Source organism: Pan troglodytes, chromosome 16, assembly GCF_028858775.2.
Source record: "Pan troglodytes isolate AG18354 chromosome 16, NHGRI_mPanTro3-v2.0_pri, whole genome shotgun sequence".
Taxonomy (NCBI): domain Eukaryota; kingdom Metazoa; phylum Chordata; class Mammalia; order Primates; family Hominidae; genus Pan; species Pan troglodytes.
Genome location: NC_072414.2, coordinates 82,755,444 through 82,778,245, shown reverse-complemented (window position 1 = coordinate 82,778,245; position 22,802 = coordinate 82,755,444). Strand labels below are relative to the sequence as shown.

The window sequence follows — 22,802 nt, the reverse complement described above, 5'->3', positions numbered from 1 at the left end:
GAAGGGAAACAATTTAATTTTCTAGAATATCTTCTAAATTTTTCTGCCTGTGTGCCCCTATTTTTGAGTATACACACCTAATTTATAATTACAAGCTATATACTTGCATTACTGTTCTGATATACCTTATATGTTCTAAAAGAAAACACATGCTGGTCCGAGTGTAGTGGTGTTTATAAGTCAGTGATCACAGCCAGTTACAGATTTGTTCCTCTCCCACTCCCACTGCATTACTTGACTAGAAAGAAGACAGTAAAAAACAGAAAAGTTAACAAAAAGAAAAGTTAAAAAGAATGAGAAGCTTTAACAATTTACTTTTTTTTTTTTTTTTTTGAGCGTCTCGCTCATTGCTCGGGGTGGAGCGCGGTGGCGCAATCTCGGCTCACTGCACGCCACCCAGGTTGAAGTGATTCTCCTGTCTCAGCCTCCTGAGTAGCTGGGACTGCACGTGCACACCATCATGCTCACTAATTTTTTTATTGTTAGTAGAGATGGGGTTTCGCCATGTTGGCCAGGTTGGTCTCGAACTGTCGACCTCAGGTGATCCACCCGCCTCGGCTTCCCAAAGTGCTGGGATTACAGGCGTGAGTCACCACGCCTGGCGAGAACAAAGAATCTTAGCAGAAGTTATTGGTCTCATGGTGCCAGGTTTTCCACTAATTAAAAATGTATTTTTCACAGAGAAAAGCTTCAGATCCAAATCGATTTACAAACCGAGGAGGAAATCTTCTAAAAGAAGAAAAACAACGAGCCAAGCTCCAGAAAATGCTGCCCAAGGTAATAATGTTGCTAAGGGTTTTTGATGCTTGGTTACAAAGATACCTCACTATTTGTATGTCTTTTTCTTTCTATTGTTTAGCCCCAAAACTATTTTCTTCAAAGCTTAGGCAGAGATAATAAGTTATATATTTAGTATAAGCAACTTGGTATCAAGGTGTATTCGTTTGCTAGGACTGCCATAATAAAGCACTATAGGCTGGGTGTAGTGGCTCACGCCTGTAATCCCAGCACTTTGGGAGGCCGAGGCAGGCATATCACGAGGTCAGGAGTTCAAGACCAGCCTGGTCTTGATCATGAGGTCAGGAGTTCAAGACCAGCCTGGTCTTGATCATGAGGTCAGGAGTTCAAGACCAGCCTGGTCTCTACTAAAAATACAAAAATTAGCCAGGCGTGGTGGTGGGCACCTGTAATCCCAGCTACTCAGGAGGCTGAGGCAGGAGAATCACTTGAACCCAGGAGGCAGAGGTTGCAGTGAGCCAAGACCGCGCCACTGCACTCCAGCCTGGGCAACAGAGTGAGACTCCATCTCAAAGAGAAAAACAAACAAAAAAACAAAACACTACGGACTGGGCAGCTTCGACAACAGCAACTTATTTTCTCACAACTCTAGAAGCTGTAAATCTGAGATCAACATGTCGTTGGCAGAGTTGGTTTCTTCTGAGGCCTTTCTCCTTGGCTTTGTAAATGGTTGTCGTCTTCTCCGTGTGTTCACATGGTTTTCCCACAATATGTGTGGCCTAAACACTCCCAGTCGTATGAGATTAGGGCCCACCTAATGACCTCATTTTAACTTAATTCTTTCTCCCCCCCCCCCCAAGAGATGGGGTCTCGCTGTGTTGACCAGGCTGGTCTTGGACTCCTGGCCTCAAGCAATCCTCCCATCTCGGTCTCAGGAATGCTAGGGTTACAGGAATGAGCCACCATACCTGGCCTTAATTCTCTTTTTAAAGACGCTGTCTCCAAATACAGTCACATTCTGAGGTACTGGGGGTTAAGGCTTCAACATTTGAATTTGGGGGAAACACAATTCAGCCAGTTACATAAGGAAAGCTTTTGAGAGAGAGAGTCCTGTGGGCTCCATTACCATTTTCCACTTTGATAATAATAATACCATTTTTTGAGTTAAGTCAGGGATATCATTTCAAAACGCTCTCATTTAGTGATTCGTCCAATCCTTACAACATCCTTATGAGGTCGGTATTCTTTCCATTTTTACAGACGAGGAAACTGAGGTACTAAGAAATTAGGTAAATCTGGCCGGGCGTGGTGGCTCACTCCTGTAATCCCAGGGCTTTGGGAGGCCGAGGCAGTTCGAGACCAGCCTGGCCAACATGACGAAACCCCATCTCTACTAAAAAATACAAAAATTAACCAGGTGTGGTGTATGCCTGTAATCCCAGCTACTCTGGAGGCTGAGGCACAAGAATCGCTTGAACCCGGGAGGTGGAGTTTGCAGTGAGCTGAGATCGTGCCACTGCACTCTAGCCTGGGCGACAGAGTGAGACTGTCTCAAAAAAAATGTAAATTTGCTCACTGCTTCACAGCCAGTAAAGAGGGTGATTCCAGATTGAACCCCATTAAGTCTGATTTCAGAGTCCTGCTCCTAATGTTCATCGCCTATTTCATATTGCTGATCTTCCCTGTGCTGCCTCCAACTTCAGGCACCAAAACCTTAGTGGTCAAACTTTGGGTTCTTGCCATTTTCCACTCTTGTGTGTTGTGTGAATGAAATGTCTCCGGGCTTTGATTTCTGGTCACTCTGACCTGTACCCATGTGGGCCCAGCTACCTGAAATGAGGCTAATGATGCTCTGGGGAGGAGGAGTCACTCTCTAGGGAAATCATTTCCTTTGGGCTTTGCACTAAAGAGTTGAACATGTCCTTGTTTCTGGTCTCAGCTGGAAGAAGAGTTGAAGGCACGAATTGAATTGTGGGAACAGGAACATTCAAAGGCATTTATGGTGAATGGGCAGAAATTCATGGAGTATGTGGCAGAACAATGGGAGATGCATCGATTGGAGAAAGAGAGAGCCAAGCAGGAAAGAGTAAGTGTGAACGTGAACGCAAATTGGGAAAAGAGGAAGAAGGTAATCTGAGCAGCCCATAGTCTCTGCCGGGGACCAGGGTTTGTGGAACAGGGAGCCGGGGACCGGGGCTTGTGGAACGGGGAGCCGGGGACGGGGGCTTGTGGAACAGGGAGCCGGGGACCGGGGCTTGTGGAACGGGGAGCCGGGGACCGGGGCTTGTGGAACGGGGAGCCCGCAGCAGCTCTTTAGCTCTGGCTGTAGAGACACGGGCCTAGATTCCCGGCCCTGCTGCTGTTGCCATCCCAGACCCGCTCTCTTCCTGAGATTTATCACTGTTGCTTCTGACTTTCACACAGCAACTCAAGAACAAAAAACAGACAGAGACAGAGATGCTGTATGGCAGCGCTCCTCGAACACCCAGCAAGCGGCGAGGACTGGTTCCCAATACACCGGGCAAAGCACGTAAGGTAAACACGAGGCTTAGGGAAACACTGATTTCAAGGGAGTGGGTGAGGGTAGTCCCAGCCACCTCTTTGAAGGGGGCCAGCCCCTCCACACCTGTGGGTATTTCTCATCAGGTGGGACAAGAGACAGAGAAAAGAAATAAGACACAAAGTATAGAGAAAGAACAGTGGGCCCAGGGGACCAGCACTCAGCATACAGAGGACCTGCACCAGCACCGGTCTCTTGAGTTCCCTCAGTATTTATTGATTACTATTTTCACTATCTTGGCAAGGGGAATGCGGCAGGAGGACAGGGTGATAGTGGGGAGAAGGTCAGCAGGAAAACGTGAGCAAAGGAATCTGTGTCACAAATAAGTTCAAGGGAAGGTACTGTGCCTAGATGTGCGCGTAGGCCAGATTTATGCTTCTCCCCACCCAAACATCTCAGTGTAGTAAAGAGTAACAGAGCAGCATTGCCGCCAGCGTATCTCGCCTGCAGCCACAGGGCAGTTTTCTCCTAAGAATAGAACGAACGTAGGTACGTACGATCGGGTTTTACACCGAGATATTCCGTTCCCAGGGGCATGCAGGAGACGGAGACCTTCCTCTTTTACGAATCCTCCTCAGCACAGACCCTTTACAGGTGTCGGGCTGGGGGATGGTCAGGTCTTTCCCTTCCCACGAGGCCATATCTCAGGCTGTCTCAGTGCGGGGAAATACCTGGACAATACCCAGGCTTTCTTGGGCAGAGGTCCCTGCGGCTTTCGGCAGTGCATCGTGCCCCTGGTTAATCGAGAATGGAGAATGCGGATGACTTTTACCGAGCATACTGCCTGTAAACATATTGTTAACAAGGCACATCCTGCACAGCCCTAGATCCCTTAAACCTTGATTCCATACAGCACATGTTTCTGTGAGCACAGGGTTGGGGCTAAAGTTGCAGATTAACAGCATTTCAAGGCAAAACAATTTTTCTTAGTACAGATCAAAATGGAGTTTATGTCTTCCTTTTCTACATAGACACAGTAACAGTCTGATCTTTCTTTTCCCCACCTCTTTCCCTCTGTCCTGCAGAGATGGGAAAGGGTTTTTCTGTCCCTGCATGTCGAGTCCACTTGAGTGGATGGAAGGCTGAGTAGCGGCCTATAGTGACAGTCACGGAGTGGCCAGCTTTGGTGTCTGTGCTTGTTGAGTCCTTGCATTAAATTCGGGGTGCGGTGGGGGAATGATTGCCAACATTCTGGTAACGATGAAAAGAAAGCTTCAGCGGTTTTCCTGAAAACCTGTAATGCCATTTTCCCTGTAAGACCAAGAGATGGCCTTGTGGTACCATGTGAAAAACAACGTTCACACTTACTAAATGGAAGATGTAATGATTCTTCATCTCTACAGCACAGTCAGAAAGGACTTTTTTTTTTTTTTGAGATGGAGTTTCGCTCTTGTTGCCTAGGCTGGAGTGCAATGGGTGATCTCAGCTCACTACAGCCTCTGCCTCCTGGTTTCAAGCAATTCTCCTGCCTCAGCCTCCCAAGTAGCTGGGATTACAGGCATGTGCCACCACACCCGGCTAATATTGTATTTTTAGTAGAGACAGGGTTTCTCCATGTTGGCTAGGGTCTTGAATTCCTGACCTCAGGTGATCCACCCACCTTGACTTCCAAAGTGCTGGGATTACAGGCGTGAGCCACTGTGCCTGGCCTACTTTTTTCTTTTTGATAAATAAAAGAGTATTATTTCTTCTCTCTACTGCTATTTTATAACATTAAATTTATTATTTTTAGACAGTGTCTTGCTCTATCACCCACACCGGAGTGCAGTGGCACCATCATGGCTCACTGCAGCTCAGCCTCCTGGGCTCAAGTGATTCTCTAACCTCAGCCTCCCATGTAGCTGAGACTTACAGGCACATGCCACCATACCCGGCTAATTTTGGGGGTTTTTTTGTTGGTGGTGGTGGTTTTTTTTTTTTTTTTTTTTTTTTTGAGTTTCAGTAGAGATGAGGTCTCACTAAGTTGTCCAGGCTGGTCTCAAACTCCTGAGCTCAAGTGATCCTCCTGCCTCAGCCTCCCAAAGTGCTGGGATTACAGGCATGAGCCACTGTGCCTGGCCTAAAATGTGTTTTTTTGGTTTTGTTTTTTTGAGACGGAGTCTCGCTCTGTTGCCCAGGCTGGAGTGCAGTGGCGCAATCTCAGCTCACTGCAACCTCCACCCCCTGGGTTCAAGTGATTCTCGTGCCTCAGCCTCCTGAGTAGCTGGGACTACAGGCCCGCGCCACTATGCCCACCTAATTTTTGTATTTTTAGTAGAGATGGGGTTTCACTTTGTTGGCCAGGATGGTCTCAATCTCTTGACCTCAGAAGATCTGCCCGCCTCAGCCTCCCAAAGTGCTGGGATTACAGGCGTGAACCTCCACCTCCCGAGTAGCTGGGATTACAGGCATGTGCTACCACACCTAATTTTGTATTTTTAGTAGAGACGGGGTTTCTCCATGTTGGTTAGGCTGGTCTCATACTCCCGACCTCAGATGAGCCACCGTGCCTGGTCCCCTAGAATTTTTTTAATTAAAAAAAAAAAAAAAAAAGTGTTGGCTGGGTACAGTGGCTCAAGCCTGTAATCCCAATACTTCGGGAAGCCAAGGTAGGGGGATTGCTTGAACTCAGGAGTTGGGAGACTAGGTAACATGTTGAAGCCCCATCTCTACTACAAATACAAAAATTAGCTGGTTGTGGTGGCACACGCCTGTGGTCCCAGCTACTCAGGAGGCTGGGGTGGGAGGATTGCTTGAGCCCAGGAGGTCGAGGCTGCAGTGAACCAAGATTGTACCACTGTACTCCAGCCTGGGTGACAGAGTGAGACCCCATCTCAAAAACATTTACAGCTCTTATCATTAGCATATAATAAGTTTTGACATATGTAGGTTTATACAATGAAACTGTCACCATAATTTAGATAATGAACATTTCATGGTCCCCAAAGTTTCCTAGTGCCTCTTTGTATTATCTCCCTCCTTCCCTGGCTCCTGGTTTGCCCCCAGCCTCTAGCTGTGGCGAGTAGGGATTTAGTCTTTAACTAACTATAGATTAGTTTTCATTTTGAAACATTTTACATAGAATCCCGCAGTACATATTCTTTTTTGTCTGGCTTCTTTTAGTGTAGATTCATCTCTGTTGTTGTATGTATCAAAAGGTCACTCCTTTTTATTGTAGATCAATATTCATTCCACTGTATGAATTTACCACAGTTTGCTTGTCCACTTACCTGCTGATGGGTATTTGGCTGTTGCCAGCTTTTGGCTGCTGCAGGTAGCTGTTGTGAACATTTACGTCTAAGTCTTTGTATGGATCTATGCTTTCATTTCTTTTGGGTAGAAACATCTAAGAGTGGAATGGCTGGGTCATATGCTAGATGTCTTGTGCCACAGTGGTTGTACCATTGTACATTTCCATTTGCTGGATAGCAATAGGCTTTGAAAATTTTTCACAAGTTTCTTCAAATCTATGCAGTATTAGACACAGCAGGCCCTTCACCATGTAAACCCGTCTTCCCTAGACTGCCTCCCATAGTCATTTCTCTGTAGGGTAGACAGGTTGCTAGAAATGCTGAGGATGTTACTGCACATCAGTTACCCACGTGCTCTTCTCCCTAGCTGAACACTACCACCATGTCCAATGCTACGGCCAATAGTAGCATTCGGCCTATCTTTGGAGGGACAGTCTACCACTCCCCCGTGTCTCGACTTCCTCCTTCTGGCAGCAAGGTTAGTATGCCCTGTGTCTAAGCACATCCTCACATGCGTCCCTAGCCTGTTCACCCAGAGGCCCCACCTACTTGTTCTAGATTCTAAGATCCCTGGATTTGGTTCTTATTGAGATGCTGAGAGTTGACAGATATAAGCTAGCTCACCATTAAATAATGGTCCAAAACTAATGTGCAAAAAAAGAGAACAGTCACTCTGAGCCCCACTGGTACCATGGGAAGCACTGGGATGTGTCTGGGAAACTGAAGATCAGGCAGGGTCGCTGTAGACTCAATTCCAAGCCCAGTCTTCAGCTGGTATGGAGATAGGTCCCCTACATGTGGGTTCTAGCCCAGTGAAACCAGATCACTAGACATGCCAAGTACTCAGTAGAGATGTGGAAAGTATGTGGTAAAACACATTCAGTCTTTCAAATATTTTATTAGACTATGCTCAAGATAGGTGTTCTGTAAATCAATTCATATTTTAAAAAAATTTTTTTCTAGAGACAGTGTTTTGCTATGTTGCCCAGGCTGGTCTTGAACATGTGGCCTCAAGCAATCCTCCTGCCTTGGCCTCCCAAAGTGTTGGGATTATAGGCATGAGCCACACCCAGCCCCATATATAAATATATATATATATATATATATATATATAAATTTTTTTTTTTAACTAAAAAGTACAGGATTATAGACATGAATATAAAGATAGTCTCAGCCTTTGACCAGTGCAGGTATTGTGTGTGCGTGTGCACGTTCATTAGAAGGATGATACATGGATCTCTTTCTCTGCAGCCAGTCGCTGCTTCCACCTGTTCAGGGAAGAAAACACCCCGTACCGGCAGGCATGGAGCCAACAAGGAGAACCTGGAGCTCAACGGCAGCATCCTGAGTGGTGGGTACCCTGGCTCGGCCCCCCTCCAGCGCAACTTCAGCATTAATTCTGTTGCCAGCACCTATTCTGAGTTTGCGGTAATTCACCTTTTCTAATATCTACCAGTCTCTGGGGAGCACACAGTTGGGGCAGAGTGGGTATCTTCCCAGGGGCACCCAGGCTATTAGCTAGGGCAGCTACCTTGGAGGCTGAGAATCCCTTTCCTGCTTTGACCATGGCGGGGTGGGTGTGATTTAAGGGGGGGTTGTGTAGGAAGGAAGTTGGCAGCAGCAACTAGACATTTAACCTGGATCCTTCTGCTTAATACATACCATTCCCTGGCTGCAGGAGGCAACCCCTCTTATCACTGTCCTGGTGCTCTCTTGGTGGAGTTCTTGGTAATTGTCTTAATTCTTTGTTCTTAGAAGGATCCGTCCCTCTCTGACAGTTCCACTGTTGGGCTTCAGGTCTGTATGGCAATCCCTGCATGTCCCTTTTCCAAACTGATCTGTCATCTGCTGGCTTCATTCATCTGGGCACAGGGCTACACTAACCAATAATCTCGGCAGTGTTACAAAGGAAGCAGGAATTCCTATCATGGACTCAAAAAAACACATCTGATTTACATTCACAACAGATTAATAAAATTTGTTCAGACTTGAATTGGATTCTCAGCCCCTAAAGTCAGGCACAGTTTTAAATCATGTTTGACAGAAAACCTTGACCCTCCCCAATTGTGACATCAAAGGCCTGCAATGGCTGGAAAGAACAGAGGCCCCATCACGTGGGGGAAGGGAGCCCCAGCTGTGTGCTGCCTACAATGAGGCTCTTGGCCTGTGTGCTGATTATTTCCTGGAGTATATGCCTTCCTAACCCCTCAGGGCTTAACCGCCAGCTCTATTCTCAGCTAGCTAACGCTGATTTCCTCACCTTTGCCTCTTTCCATACATTGAGCTACTGAAGCACAGATGAAGCACTGGAAGCAAGTTTTTCCAGAATGCTCTTCACTTCCTAGTATCCTACTCTATATTTGCTAACACCTAACTACACTGCCTTTTACTTAATCTGTGATTTCTTCTCTCAATATTTTACTAGCAAGAGGAGAGGATGTTCCTCACCCTTGAGGGGATATTGAGTTAAACCCCTAGCCTGCCTCCCCTCTTAATTGCTGCAGGGATGGAGAATGGAACAGTTGGCCAAGGCTGCAGCTAGTTTTGATCACTGAAACTGGCTTCCTACTCCAGCATGTTTTTCAAATTATGTGGCTGGTGGTGCTTCTACCTTTAAAAGTGGGTGTGTGTCACTCTGGCTGATTGCTGGACAGAGGTCCAGCTTTCTCTTTTTCGCTTGTTCAACCAAGGCCCATTTTATCTGAGGCTTAAATGTACCTGCCTATCTGTGTGGCTAGTCCTAGGTAGGTTCGTCTGGTTTGGGTTGCTATGGCTGAGAGACTCCACCAGGCAGCACCAAAGGCGGTAAACTAACCTCTGCTAATATCTGTCTTTCTCAACAGCCATTCATGCTTTATCTTTTGCTGCTATACCATGTGCTCCAGCATGAGATCAAATCACCAGCAGGTTACAAGGCCTCAGCCCCAGGGATTGGTAGATATATGTTCTGGCCCATTGTTTTTATAAAGGGCTCAAGAGACCAAAGCTTGTTGCCTACTTACCTTGACAACTCTAAAGTAGCTCTGTGAAGTAGAGTCATGCCTCGCTTAATGACAGGGATATGTTCTGAGAATGTGGGGCAATTTCATTGTGCACATATCCGAGTGTACTTAACAGTCCTAGACAGAACAGCCTACACACCTAAACTATATGGTATGGCGTTTTCCTCCTAGGCTACAAACCTGGGCAGCATGTTACAGAAAGAATACTGTAGGCAATTGTGGGTTTTTTTGATTCAGGCTATTCCTGGGATACTGTAGGCAATTGTAACGCAATGGTAAGTATTTGTGTATCTAAACATAGAAAAGGTACAGTAAAAATATGGTATAATCTTATGGGACCACCATAGTGTATGTGGCCTGTCGTTAACTGAAACATCATTATGCAGTGCATGACTGTATGAAGGATTTCTCTTCTGTGAGGTGTAACAGAATGGACTGGCTGAGGAAAAAGGGGTCACGGGCATGCGTGCACATGCACTCTGTCTGTGACTAATAGAATGGTGCTCAGAGTTCCTCACCTTTTACTCCTAACGCAGCCTATTGCAGGCTAGGGATCTCAGAGAAACTACCTTCAAGGGACCTTTTGCTGACACTTAACCAAACTTAGAAGGGTGGGCCATGTGTAAGAGAGGCAGTATGGCCACTGATGTTATTTATTTTTCAACAGCGAGAACTTTCAAAGGCTTCCAAATCTGATGCTACTTCTGGAATCCTCAATTCAACCAACATCCAGTCCTGAGAAGCCCTGATCAGTCAACCAGCTGTGGCTTCCTGTGCCTAGACTGGACCTAATTCTTTGGGGGTGACTTTAGTTTTTCTTCAGCTTAGGCGTGCTTGAAACCTTGGCCAGGTTCCATGACCATGGGCCTAACTTAAAGATGTGAATGAGTGTTACAGTTCACAGTCCATCATAGGTTTAGTGGTCCTGGGAGACTTGGTTTTGGCTTATATACATGAAGAGTTTATGGCAAGAAGTGCAAATTTTAGCATATGGGGCCTGACTTCTCTACCACATAATTCTACTTGCTGAAGCGTGATCAAAGTTTATTTCACCACTGTAGGAAAATGATTGACTATGCCCATCCCTGGGGGTAATTTTGGCATGTATACCTGTAACTAGTAATTAACATCTTTTTTGTTTAGGCATGTTCAATTAATGCTGTAGCTATCATAGCTTTGCTCTCACCTGAAGCCTTGTCCCCACCACACAGGACAGCCTTCCTCCTGAAGAGAATGTCTGTGTGTGTCCGAAGTTGAGATGGCCTGCCCTACTGCCAAAGAGGTGACAGGAAGGCTGGGAGCTGCTTTGTTAAATTGTGTTCAGTTCTGTTACACAGTGCAATGCCCTTTGTTGGGGGTATGCATGTATGAACACACATGCTTGTCGGAACGCTTTCTCGGCGTTTGTCCCTGGCTCTCATCTCCCCCATTCCTGTGCCTACTTTGCCTGAGTTCTTCTACCCCCGCAGTTGCCAGCCACATTGGGAGTCTGTCTGTTCCAATGGGTTGGGCTGTCTTTGTCGTGGAGATCTGGAACTTTGCACATGTCACTACTGGGGAGGTGTTCCTGCTCTAGCTTCCACGATGAGGCGCCCTCTTTACCTATCCTCTCAATCACTACTCTTCTTGAAGCACTATTATTTATTCTTCCTCTGTCTGCCTGCAGCAGTACTACTGTCAACATAGTGTAAATGGTTCTCAAAAGCTTACCAGTGTGGACGTGGTGTTAGCCACGCTGTTTACTCATACAGTACGTGTCCTGTTTTTAAAATATACAATTATTCTTAAAAATAAATTAAAATCTGTATACTTACATTTCAAAAAGATATAGTGTGGTGTTTCCTTTTTTTCCCCAGTCACTTTTTAGTTGGTTGGTCTGTGTGTGAAAAACAAACAGAAAAAACTAAAAGGACCTCCTGGAAATTTTTAGTCAGGAGTGTGATTTTTTTTTTTTGAGTCTCACTCTGTCGCCCAGGCTGGAGTACAGTGGCACTATCTTGGTTCAGTGCAACTTCCACCTCCCAGGTTCAAGCGATTCTCCTGCCTCAGCCTCCCGATTTGCTGGGATTACAGGCACGCACCATCACACCTGGCTAACTTTTGTATTTTTAGTAGAGACAGGCTTTCACCATGTTGGCCAGGCTGGTCTTGAACTCCTGACCTCAGATGATCTGCCTGCCTCCCAAAGTGCTGGGATGACAGGCATGAGCCACAGCACCCGGCCAAGTGTGATTTTTAAAATATTCTCTGGTACATTTCTAAATTAAGAATATCTCTTACTCTAATTTTTTTGTGAGAAATATAAAACCTAACCCCTGATGTGTAGAGAGCAAAGGGAGTCCTAGGATGCTTCTGGCTTCAATGCCGTTTGTCTCAATATGGGGAGGCTGCCCCACTTCAACAGCGTTACTGAAGGAGGATGGACATAAACTGTACACATGTGAAGGGTAAGACAGAAAAACCATCACCACAGTCAAGTTAACCAAGTATCTCTACCCCAGAAGTTTCTTCCCACCCCTTTCTCATTCCTCCTTCCCAGCCTCACCCTGCCTAGCAACCACTGATTTTTTTTTATTTATTTATTTTTTTTTGAGATGGAGTCTCGCTCTTACCAGGCTGGAGTGCAGTGGCACAATCTCAGCTCACTGCAACCTCTGCCTCCCAGGTTCAAGGGATTCTCCTGCCTCAGCCTCCCGCGTAGCTGGGACTGCAGGCACATGCCATCACGCCCGGTAAATTTTTGTATTTTTGGTACAGACAGACAGGGTTTCACTGTATTAGCTAGGATGGTCTCGATCTCCTGACCTCATGATCCGCCCACCTCGGCCTCCCAAAGTGCTAGGATTACAGGCATGAGCCACTGTACCTGGCCCACCGATTTGTTACTACAGATTAGTTTGCGTTTTCTACAGTTCGATGTAAGTAGAATCATACAGTATATATTTTTTTGGTCTGGCTCTTTCACTACTTTCAGATTTACCCATATTGTTGCTTATATCCATAATTCTTTTTTTTTTTTTTTTTTTTTTTGCTTAGTATTCCATGGTGTTGATATACCAGTTTATTCACCTGTTAGGTTTATTTTTCACATTTGGCTTTTCTCCAGTTTTTGGCTATTAAAAACAAGGCTGTTATAAACATTCATGTACAAGTCTTTGTATGGATATATATTTTTTTCTGGATAAATACCTAGGAGTGAAATGGCTGGATCACATCTATGGTAGGTGTACACTTAACTTTTTAAGAAATGCCAAACTGCGCCGGGCATGGTGGCTCACGCCTGTAATCCCAGCACTTTGGGAGGCTAAGGTGGGCAGATGACGAGGTCAGGAGTTCGAGACCAGCCTGGCCAACATGGTGAAACCCCGTCTCTACTAAAAATACAAAAATTAGCTGGGTGTGGTGGCACACACCTGTAATCTCAGCTATTCAGGAGGCTGAGGAAGGAGAATTCCTTGAACTCAGGAGGCGGAAGTGGCAGTGAGCTGAGATTGCACCACTGCACTCTAGCCTGGGCAACAGAGCAAGACTCCATCTTAAAAAAAAAAGAAAAAAGAAAAAGAAATGCCAAACTGTTTTCCAAAGCAGTTGTACCATTTTACATTCCTACCAGTAATGTATGAAGGTTCCAGTTTCTCCACATCTTCACCAACAGTTGGTATGTTCAGCCTTTATGTAATTCTAGTTATTCTGTGTATGGAGTGGTGTCTCACTATGGTTTTCATTTACAACTCCCTAATGACTAATGATGTACAGCATCTTCTCATATGCTCACTTGCTATCCTTCTGTCGTCTTTGTTGACTTCTGTCCATTTTAAAAAATGGCTTGGCCGGGCATGATGGCTCATGCCTATAATCCTAGTACTTTGGGAGGCTAAGGCAAGTGGATCACTTGAGCCCAGCAGTTTGAGACCAGCCTGGGCAATATGCAACAACCCCATCTCTACTAAAAATACAAAAAACTAGCCAGATGTGGTGGCACGTGCCTGTAGCCCCAGCTACCCGGGAGGATGGCTTAAGCCCAGAAGGTGGAGGCTGTACTCCAGCCTGGACAACAGAGAGACCCTGTCCAAAAAAAAAAAAAAAAAAAAAACCCACAATGAAATACCACTTCACACCCATTAGAATGGCTGTTAACCAGAAATAGAAAACAAGTGTGGACGCGGATGTGGAGAAATTAGGATTTGTGTGCACTTCCAGTGGGAATGTAAAATGATGCAGCCTCTGTGGGAAACAGGGCAGTTCCTCAAAAAAATTTAGAATTACCACACAATCCAGCAATTCCACTCTGGGTATATATCCAAAAGAACTGAAAGCAGAGACTCAAGACAGTTGTACACCCATGTTCCCAGCAACATTATTCACTGTAGTGAACAACTCAAATATCCACCAATGCACGGATGAATAAAACGCAGTGTATACATACAACAGAATCTTAGCCTTTAAAAGGCAGGAAGTCTAGATACATAAGCTACATCATGGATGAACTTGGAGGACATGCTGCTAAGTGAGATAAGCCAGTCATAAAAAGACAAATACTACGGGATTTCACTTACATGAGGCACTTACAGTATCATAGAAACAGAAGGCTAGGACTGTGGTTACCTGGGGCTGGGGAAGAGGAGACTAACAAGTGTTTAATGCGCAGAGTTTCAGCATAGAATGATGAAAAAGTTCTGGAAATGCATAGGGGTGACGGTTGCACAACAGTGAATGCATATAATGTCACTGAACTATGTACTTAAAAATGGTTAAAAACAATTTTTGTTTTTTATTGAACATAAATTTTATGTTCAGTATATTTTACCACAATAAAAAAGACCCCATGGGTGGGAAACATTTGCTAAACCACAGACACACACATGCACAAATAGAATTTAACTATAAAGAAAACTACTGACAAGCTTATTTTATCAAAATAAGTTGATACTTGTAAAGCACTTTGAGCCTTACCTGGCATGGAGTAAGCATCACCTAAGTATTAAAATTGGTAATACCAAGAGAGACTGAAACAAACTACATTGTAGCAGAAGATACTCTGAATACTAACTCTCAAAAGACTTGTATCTGAAATATCCAAAAGAAAAATCACTAAGGAAAATACAGAACATTTTAAAAGGCCAGAAAACTTGAACAGGCACTTGACAACAGAAAAACTCCAAGTGGCCAATAAACATGAACTCTTCGCCTCAAGCAATCTCCCTGCTTAGCCTCCCAAAGTGCTGGGACTACAGGTGTGAGCCACCATGCCCAGCCATCCAAAACAAATGAAAAGCTACTCAACCTCATCAGTATCCAGGGAAATGCCAATTAAAACCAGTGTGCATCTACCTGACATTTTAGCCACAGTAGACCCCACCCTGCTGGGGGCAACAATTATCTAGTAAAATTAAAGGTATCTCCTGACTTAGCAATTCAACTCAATGTTCTGCAAAGGAACTTGTGCACATGTGCAAAAGACTGCGCAAAGTATTATGTGGAATGACCAAAATCAGAAACAATAAAAATGACCATCAACAAGGCTGTATCACTTGAGGTATTATTCATACAACAGAACACCATATAGCATTAAAAATGAACTCCAGGACCCAACAAGGATGGATCATACAATGCTGAGTGACAAAAACGACACAAAAGCACATACACAGGATTCCATTTATCTAACACTCAAAAGCAAACACAACTATGTCATATAAGGCTGCATACAAGAACGGTAAAATTCAAACGAAAGCAGGGAAATGACTGACAGAAGACGATGACCTGGAATGTGCCCCAATCTCAGCTGCACATCAAATGTACCTGGGATGAGGTGGGTGGAGCTTTGAATCTACCACTATCCAGGCCACACACCTAGAGGCTCTGGTTTCATTGTTTCATTGATTTCATTGTTTTGATTGATGCTGACCTTAGGCAGCAGAGTTTTCAATGCTCTCCAGGTGTTTCTAAAGTGCAGACAAGTTTAGGACCGTGCTTGAGGGTGAAGGGCAGGACTGTGATGGGGAGGGGCAAATATGGGGCCCTTGGGGTGCAGGCAATGGTTTTCCTTGACCTGAATGGAGGTCTCACAGGTGTTGTATATACATATACGTACACATGTCAGCTCTTCCCTTTCTCCACAGCATACACGTAGGTGTTCCACGGCCCACAGGTGACAGCCTTTACTTGGAGTTGCTTGTCTACAAAGTATTCCACACGGCGAGGCCGATCCGAGCTGGTGGTGTCCTCGTGGCCCAGCTGTCCATATTTACCTAAAGTGAAACCAGCCCCTTTGCCATCGTCTCCACTGGGTCTTGCTGCTGCTTTCCCTCCAGGAAGGGGCCCAGACTATCAAATGAAGGGCTGGGATTATGCCCCACTGCTCTGTGAATCCAAGAGACCCAGAGCCAGGCAACCTTGGGGATCCCCAAGAGGCTAGTGGCGACCAGCCACTCCAGGCAAGACGCTCCTCCAGACTTCCCTGCTATCCAAGCTAAGATGTTCAGAGCACACACTTCCATCGAATCTTTTTCTCCACCCAGTGTCACATCCACAAAAAGCTGCTTTGTAAGTGCTGGTTGGATACTCCCTTAAGACAGTCTTTCAGAGAGGTAGGCGGGTGGTACCGATATCCTCCCCATGTCTCCCCTGTCTGGCCTCGGACTGAGCGCGCCTATGTCTGTTCCAACCCCAGGGAGGGAGCAGTCCTGTTCCTCCCAGTGACCTGGCCGAGGCCCCTGCTTCCTCCAGTCTTGTTGGCTTTGTCACCTGCCCTATACTCCCAGGTCTTTCTTCTCCTTGGTTTCAGGGTCACAAAAACAATCCTTTTACTTACCCCAGCCCCAGGTGTAGAGCTCCCCTGTTCCTGAAAGCAAAAGGACAATCGATAATTGTCACTACGGTTCTTTGGCAAGGCATCTGTCCAGCCCAGCTTGGCACAGCCCACAGCTAGCATATTACAATCCTCATGAGATCTGCCTGGCATGGAACAACATATTCTCTTAACAACTGGCTGATCACACGTGGCATGGCAGAGGATCCCGAGGGAAAAAGTGGCGGATCTTCCTGTGTGCCACGCTACCGAGCGCCGCAGTCTTCCATGCCAGACTGGACAGTCCCTGCTGTCAGAGGCGGCAGCGGGCAGGGAATGTGTCTGTGGCCGTGCAGGGAGGACAGAAAGCATCAGCCTCCCACCAGAAGGAAGAAACTTCTGGGCCTGACAGGCTGGGGGAACTACTGTGAAACAACACGGGGGTTGGGGCTTATCCACTGAGCAAGGTAGCTGCTCTGTATGAGCCACAGAAGCCTTAAGACAGAAGTTTTTCCGTCGACCACACCCCCTTCCGTAGGCACCAGCTCGAGTGGAGCAGAGTGCCTCCCAGCCCCACTCACGTGTCACCACAGCTGTGTGCCGGGATCCACAGCTGGCCTTGACTGCATCTGAGCCCATGGGGAGATCCAGTAATGCCGGGAAGGGCTGGACAGCTATGAAGGGGGCAGGGGCTCCATCCTCAGCCCCACCCGTTCTCTTCACCTGAGAACCATCTTCATTCAGTTCTGTGGCTTCAGAATGATGATAATGATGTGAACACCGACCGAGCCCTGAGCTAAACCTTATTCATGCAGTCACTTATTGCCACAACAGCTCTGAGGTACACGACTGCCTAGCTCCAAAGCTGGTGCTCCCAACCCCTACATTCTGCAGGCAGGGCTGGCACTGCTGCACAAGTGTGTTGTGCCAAGACCGGCATCAGCCTTGCCAATGCTCCCTCCCATAAGGGGCTCACATGCTCCATCTGAGCAGTGTAGCTCTGAGGCCAGCATACAGCCAGGAGTTAGGAATGACAGCCACATCCTGGGGAGACGGCTGTGGGAGCCGAGATGACCCTCACCTTCCCTTGCGACAGTCTCTCCATCCTCTGCCAGGTTCCTGGTGGGCAGGGCCAGCTGCCCTGATTCATTCCAGCCCCAGATATAAATATCCCCAGTCTCTGAAAGAGATCAAGGGGACACATGAAACAGACTGTGAAGCCCCTGCATCCATCCAAACTCTCCTCCCCATCCCATCCGCTCCTGGGGACAACTAAAGCCTGCCCTGCCCAAGGTAGCACTCCAGGCCAAGGCGCTTCCCCTCGGGCCCCAGGGGCTTGTCTTAGGTTCACATCCCCTCAATGCCTTCAGATCACCCTTTAAGTCCCTTACTGGACCTTCCACTTCCATTCTTATGCTGCCAAATAGCCCCTCATTTCAGAAATGTATCCCTAGAAGTACCGCAGTGGTCTCCCTTTCAAAACCACTGGGCCAGGGCCAGGTGCATTGGTTCATGCCTGTAACCCAGCACTTTGGGAGGCTGAGATGGGTGGATCACTTGAGCTCAAAAGTTCGAGACTAGCCTCAGCAATATAGCAAAATCCCTGTCTCTAAATAAATAAATAAAACAACCACTGGGCCGGCCTGTGCCCCTTTTTCAACTGCACCCACAGCCAGTCCTGATGAAAGCCACGTGCAGCTCTCCCCTTCCTGGCCTCCCACAACACTAGAGCTTTTTGGTTGGAACAGCTGCCTAATTCTAAAAGTTTCTAACAATAGCTGCTTTTATGAAGTGCTTAATCCATGCTGATGTTTCACATGCTTTTCAAATATAATCACTTAATTCTCACAATAGCCCTACAGGTGGTTTTATGAAAATATCACCATTTACGCAGGATCCCTACTTTATTCACAACTGAGGCACAGAGGGGGTTAAGTACCAGGCCCGAGGTCCCAGGGCCCGAGCAATGATCTGAAACTAGGAAGTCTGGTGGGATGTGTCCGTGCTTCAGCCTCTACACTAAACTTAAGGCCTCAAACTCCTTCTGGACCTTGAGTGCAGGGCGTCCCACTGGGCTGTTTCCAGCCCTCCGGTCTCCTCTCCAGCCCAAGGTTGGGTTTTTTTTGTTTTTTTTTTTTTAGACAGAGTCTCACTCTGTCACTCACACTGGAGTGCAGTGGTGTGATCTTGGCTCACTGCAACCTCCACTCACGCGTGGCTCAAGTGATCCTCCAGCCTCAGCCTCCCGAGTAGCTGGGACCACAGGCACGAGCCGCCACGCCCAGCTCATTTTTATATTTTTTGTACAAAGACGAGGTTTTGCCACGTTGGCCAGGCTCAGCCCAGGGTTTCCTGAGCTTGGCAACCAGCCCAGGCCCATTCCATGAGAATACGGTGTGGAGGAAGGCACTGGTAGCTTTTTTTTTTTTTTTTTTTTGAGACTGAGTCTTGCTCTGTCGCCCAGGCTGGAGTGCAGTGGCACGATCTCAGCTCACTGCAACCTCTGCTTCTCAGGTTCAAACGATTCTCCTGCCTCAGCCTCCCGAGTAGCCAGGACTACAGGCGTGCACCACTGCACCCAACTAATTTTTGTATTTTTTTTTAGAGACGGGGTTTCACCATGTTGGTCAGGCTGATCTCGAACTCCTGACCTCGTGATCCACTCACCTCGGCCTCCCAAAGTGCTGGGATTACAGGCATGAGCCACTACGCCCGGCCCCCTGGCATTGGTAATTTTTTAAGCTTCCAGGTGATCTAAGTAGCAGCCAGAATGAGAGCCCCAGACACAGACAAAGATCATCTGTTCCCAGCCTCACCCTCTCTGCATGGGCTCTAACAGCCTAGGAAGGAGCTACACCTGGATCACCAAGTGAAACTCCTCACTCTGGCCAGCTGTGGCACCACCACAGGGACACACTCATCACCATCCTGGTGCCTGGTGGGCACCCCAGTGTCCACCCTGTGCCATACATCATGGCCCCCTAGGCAACTGCAGCGTTTCTGCGTTTTCCTTGGCTCAGCTGCCCCCTCACACTCCATACTCCCTCGGCAGCACTGTTAAGAGACAGTCCTGGCTGGGAGCAGGTGGGGAGAGGAGGGGAGGGGCAGTGAGACCAGTAACAGAGAAGCTAGGAACAAATGCCAGAGTCCAGGCGTGAGTGGGCCATGGTGCAGGCAGAGGAGGCCGAGGGTGAGAGGCATTTAGGAGTCATAACTGACTGGGCGATGGATGGATGAACTTGGAAGGAGGCCTGGGTAGGCCCCCACCCAAACTGGAAAACGAGGAGGAAGGTTTGCACAAGATCATGAGCTCGTCTGGAGAAGCACTAAGTCACTCACCACTCACACACACAGAATGCCAGCCCCCCGCGGCCACCTCAGCCATGACTAGGCCCTGCAACGCCTCCAACAGCCGTGGCTCCAGCTCTGCCTCCAGGGTCCCATGGCCCAGCTGTCCATGCCTGAGCAAGGGAGACCCTCGTCAGCTACAGTCGCATTAAGGGGTCCCGCTCCGCTTGCTTCTCCAATCAGCAGCCCTCACCTGCCCCCGCCCCCGCTCACCTGCCCCCGCCCCAGGAGAACACCTGTCCAGCAGCGTCCAGCAGCAACGCGTGCTCGGCGCCCAGCTCCAGCTGGCGTGCCCGCAGCTCCGGAGCCAGAGGCCGGTAGAAGGGCGCCCGCGGGCTCACGTAGGCACGGGCGCAGGGCAGCAGGGGTAGCCTCCCAGCCTGGGCCTCACCGGCCGGATCGTCTTCCCCTTCGGCCTCGGGCACCACATTCTGGGCCCACAATGGCTCCCCACGCAGCGCCGATTCGGCCGCCCAGACCTGCAGTAACGCCTCCGGCCCCGGCCCCGGCCCGGCGCGCAGCACCGCGAGGAGCCCCTCCGAGGCCCACGCGTCCTTGCAGCGGCCCGCCGCGCCGCTGGCTGAGCCCGACAGCTCCAAGCGGCCTCCACCTGCGGGGCGGATTGGAGCAGGGTGGCCAGAATGGAGGCGGCGGGGGTGTGGGGAGCGGGGTGTTCCTGGGAAGGGGTCGAATTGGGAACCAACCCAGAATGTGGGGCTGGCGGCCTGAACGGGGGAGACAAACTGGACTGGCCACAGCGGTGCGGGGAGGCGACTGGGGAGCGCGGCTGGAATAAGTGGGGACGGGGCGGGGAGTGCTCACGGGTCACGAAGGCGGTGTAGCTCCAGCTCGCGCTCACGCGGCAGATGTCGACGCCCGCCCGCAGCGGACTGGGGCTGTGCACCTGGCGCCCGCGTCCGGAGCCCAGCTCCTGCCCGAAGCCGCAGAAACCGAAGCCGAACCAGGCCCCCGGCCGCTCCTCCGCCATGCCCGAGCAGCGCCCTCTGCCGGCCGCCGCCTGGCTGCGGCGGGCCCGGGGGGATTCTTGCGAAGAGCCCGCTAGTGGGACACTGGCAAGTCTCTGGCCTTCCAGGGGCTGGAGCTGCCTTATCTGTAAAATGGGGAAACTATCACTCTCCTGACCACAAAGGCAGAGTCCGTGCCACGAAGGTTCGCTGAGCAGGCGCCCTGACTAATGCCCTACCGGATTTACAAAGATTCTCAAATATTTAGAGGCACTTTCCCTGTCCTCCCTTTTGGCTCAAGCTCAGCGTGCCACAAAGTGGGTAGGAAGTGGCCTGTCCTTTAGGCATTGGACTAGGATCCGAGCGCCCCCGACACCCCCACCCCGTCCCGCAGCTTCCCAGCATCTGGCACTTTATCCCATGTAATCTTGGGAACCAAAATGGTCGTTTTACAGAGGAGATTCTGAGAGAAAGTAACCCTTACACACTCATACAGCCAGACAGAGAGGGGCAGAGCAATGAAATCAGGTCCCACCAACTCCACACACAGTGCTCTGCCCCCCTCCCCACAGCGGAACGCAGAAGAGCGTTTGGGAGGCAGAGCCTCTGCAACTCAGCGGGGCCTTGGGACCTCAGCCAATTCACCTGAGTCCAACTGCATTTCTTCAGTTTACGAAGGGAGGTGGGGGCGGTGCTGTTTGAACCTACCTCACAGAATTGTAATAAATGCAAATAAAGGGTTTGGTGCGAGTACATGCCATGATAAACACACAGTATTAGCTTATTGAATCCAGTATTTAGCGTTGACAAAAAAATTATCCCTGGACATCTTACTGGTTTTGAGAAACTTATACAGACAGAATTTCAACTGTACCTTATCTAGTCATTTATCCGTCCAGCGAGCATTTACTGAGCGCTCCTCCTCTGCCAGTGAGGACAGCTGTCTGCTCCCAAGGAGCTAACCGTTAAATGGGGAGACAAACACAGTCTGGTGGTTACAACAGCAACGCCAACTTCAAGCAGAATCGGCTGGAGCGGGCTTTTTTTTTTTTTTTTTTAAATATAATAGAGACAGGGGTCTCGCTATGCTGCCCAGGCTGGTCTCAAATTCCTGGGCTCGAGTGATCCGCCCGCCTCGGCCTCCCAAAGTGTTGGGATTACAGGCGTGAGCCGCTGCACCCGGGCTGAAGCAGAATTGCACGGGCATTTTCAGGCCTCTTAAGTCAGATCTTAGGTCTCTCCTGAGACCCCAGTTCCTGGGCTCCTAATCCCTTCCGTGTCCTCTCTCAACCCAAGGGGGCCTCTGACCTTGATCTTGGACCCTATGCCCTCTACCCTCTCGGGCAGGTCCTTCTGGTGGGCAGCCTTGAAGGAAACGCCGAGGCGCAGAGCGGCCGCCTCCGGAAAGGCCTCCCGCCCAGCGGGCGCCGACAGCCACGGGGAGAAAAGGTTTGAAGGGCGCGCGGCGCGAGGCGGCCAATCGCCGGCAAGGGCGGTGACGTCGCCGCCCGGGGCGCGGCGGCCGCAGCCCTGTTCAACTCCCCGCGAGGGCCTCTCCGGTCCCGAGGCCTACGCCGGGGCCCTGCGGCCCGGTCTGTGAAATGGGCTGAAATCTCCGAGGGGCGTTGGACCAAGGCCCTGGAGGAACCCGGGGGGCGCTGGACCAAAGCAGAGGTTGGGCCAGGTGGTCCCGCCCCTGCAGGAACCCGTGGGTCTGGAGCTCGGATTAGAACCACCGAGAGGACATTCATTAAGACCTGAGCTAAAGATTTGGCGGGGAGTGACGCCCAAGACGGACGGACCCCGCCACCCACCTCAGTCCCGGGACCGCGGCAGCTCAAAACCCGACACGCGCCGGACTCATGCCCAGACAGGAAGCAGCCTTTACCTTCCACGGATTGGCTCAGGACCTGTCACGTGCCTCTGTCGAGCCAACGAGCCTCACGCTGGGCTTAGCCCTCCTCGAACGGGCTGGGGTGGTGGGCGCGGCCCAAGCCGCCCTTCAACCAGGCTCAGCTGGCCACCAACCCCAACGCCTGCCCCAGCGCCCTCAGCGGAGGCCACAGAGGACTCCCAATATAAAGACAAACGTACCGAAGGCCCAGCATATGGGAGTCTGTACCCTAAACGACTTATTTCTTGGGATAGTTTAATATTTTTTGAGATAGGGTC

At 49.0% G+C, this 22,802-nt stretch overlaps 2 protein-coding genes across 50 annotated transcripts in view; one reads left to right on the top strand and one right to left on the bottom strand.

The window, feature by feature from the left end:
• The window catches only part of PRC1 (protein regulator of cytokinesis 1), a 28,758-nt gene extending 17,404 nt beyond the window's left edge, over nucleotides 1-11,354 (top strand). For 6 of the 36 annotated variants that reach the window (XM_063795392.1, XM_003314854.6, XM_063795389.1 and 3 more), the window contains 7 exons: nucleotides 682-777; nucleotides 2,678-2,824; nucleotides 3,163-3,273; nucleotides 6,896-7,006; nucleotides 7,780-7,956; nucleotides 8,284-8,325; nucleotides 10,198-11,354. In XM_063795392.1, the coding sequence (XP_063651462.1) occupies nucleotides 682-777; nucleotides 2,678-2,824; nucleotides 3,163-3,273; nucleotides 6,896-7,006; nucleotides 7,780-7,956; nucleotides 8,284-8,325; nucleotides 10,198-10,269 (756 nt within the window). In that variant the 3' untranslated portion in view covers nucleotides 10,270-11,354. Of the gene's footprint in view, nucleotides 1-681; nucleotides 778-2,677; nucleotides 2,825-3,162; nucleotides 3,274-6,895; nucleotides 7,007-7,779; nucleotides 7,957-8,283; nucleotides 8,522-10,197 lie in introns of those variants that run through there. The other 30 variants (XM_016927447.4, XM_009429849.5, XM_063795385.1 and 27 more) reach the window with 8 other exon arrangements.
• On the bottom strand, nucleotides 166-22,525 carry RCCD1 (RCC1 domain containing 1). Of its 14 annotated transcripts, none has more exons than XR_001709578.4 (11): nucleotides 22,445-22,518; nucleotides 21,505-21,588; nucleotides 20,488-20,776; nucleotides 19,879-20,275; nucleotides 19,657-19,778; nucleotides 17,399-17,497; nucleotides 16,899-17,069; nucleotides 16,342-16,371; nucleotides 15,622-15,778; nucleotides 11,345-11,406; nucleotides 166-238 (listed from the first exon to the last, which is right to left on the bottom strand). XR_001709578.4 is itself a non-coding variant. In XM_009429857.5 (10 exons), the coding sequence occupies exons 3-9, from the start codon at nucleotides 20,651-20,653 to the stop codon at nucleotides 15,627-15,629; spliced, it is 1,137 nt and encodes a 378-aa protein (XP_009428132.2). In that variant the 5' UTR covers nucleotides 20,654-20,776; nucleotides 21,505-21,588; nucleotides 22,445-22,518; the 3' UTR covers nucleotides 3,425-4,549; nucleotides 15,622-15,626. The 14 variants fall into 14 exon arrangements, 8 of the variants coding, with proteins under 8 accessions (XP_009428132.2, XP_003314905.2, XP_063651492.1 ...); XR_001709579.4 differs by lacking the exon at nucleotides 166-238 and adding an exon at nucleotides 3,425-4,532; XR_010151813.1 differs by lacking the exon at nucleotides 166-238 and adding an exon at nucleotides 3,425-4,549 and having other exon boundaries at nucleotides 16,899-17,063.
• Between the last annotated feature and the right edge of the window lie 277 nt (nucleotides 22,526-22,802).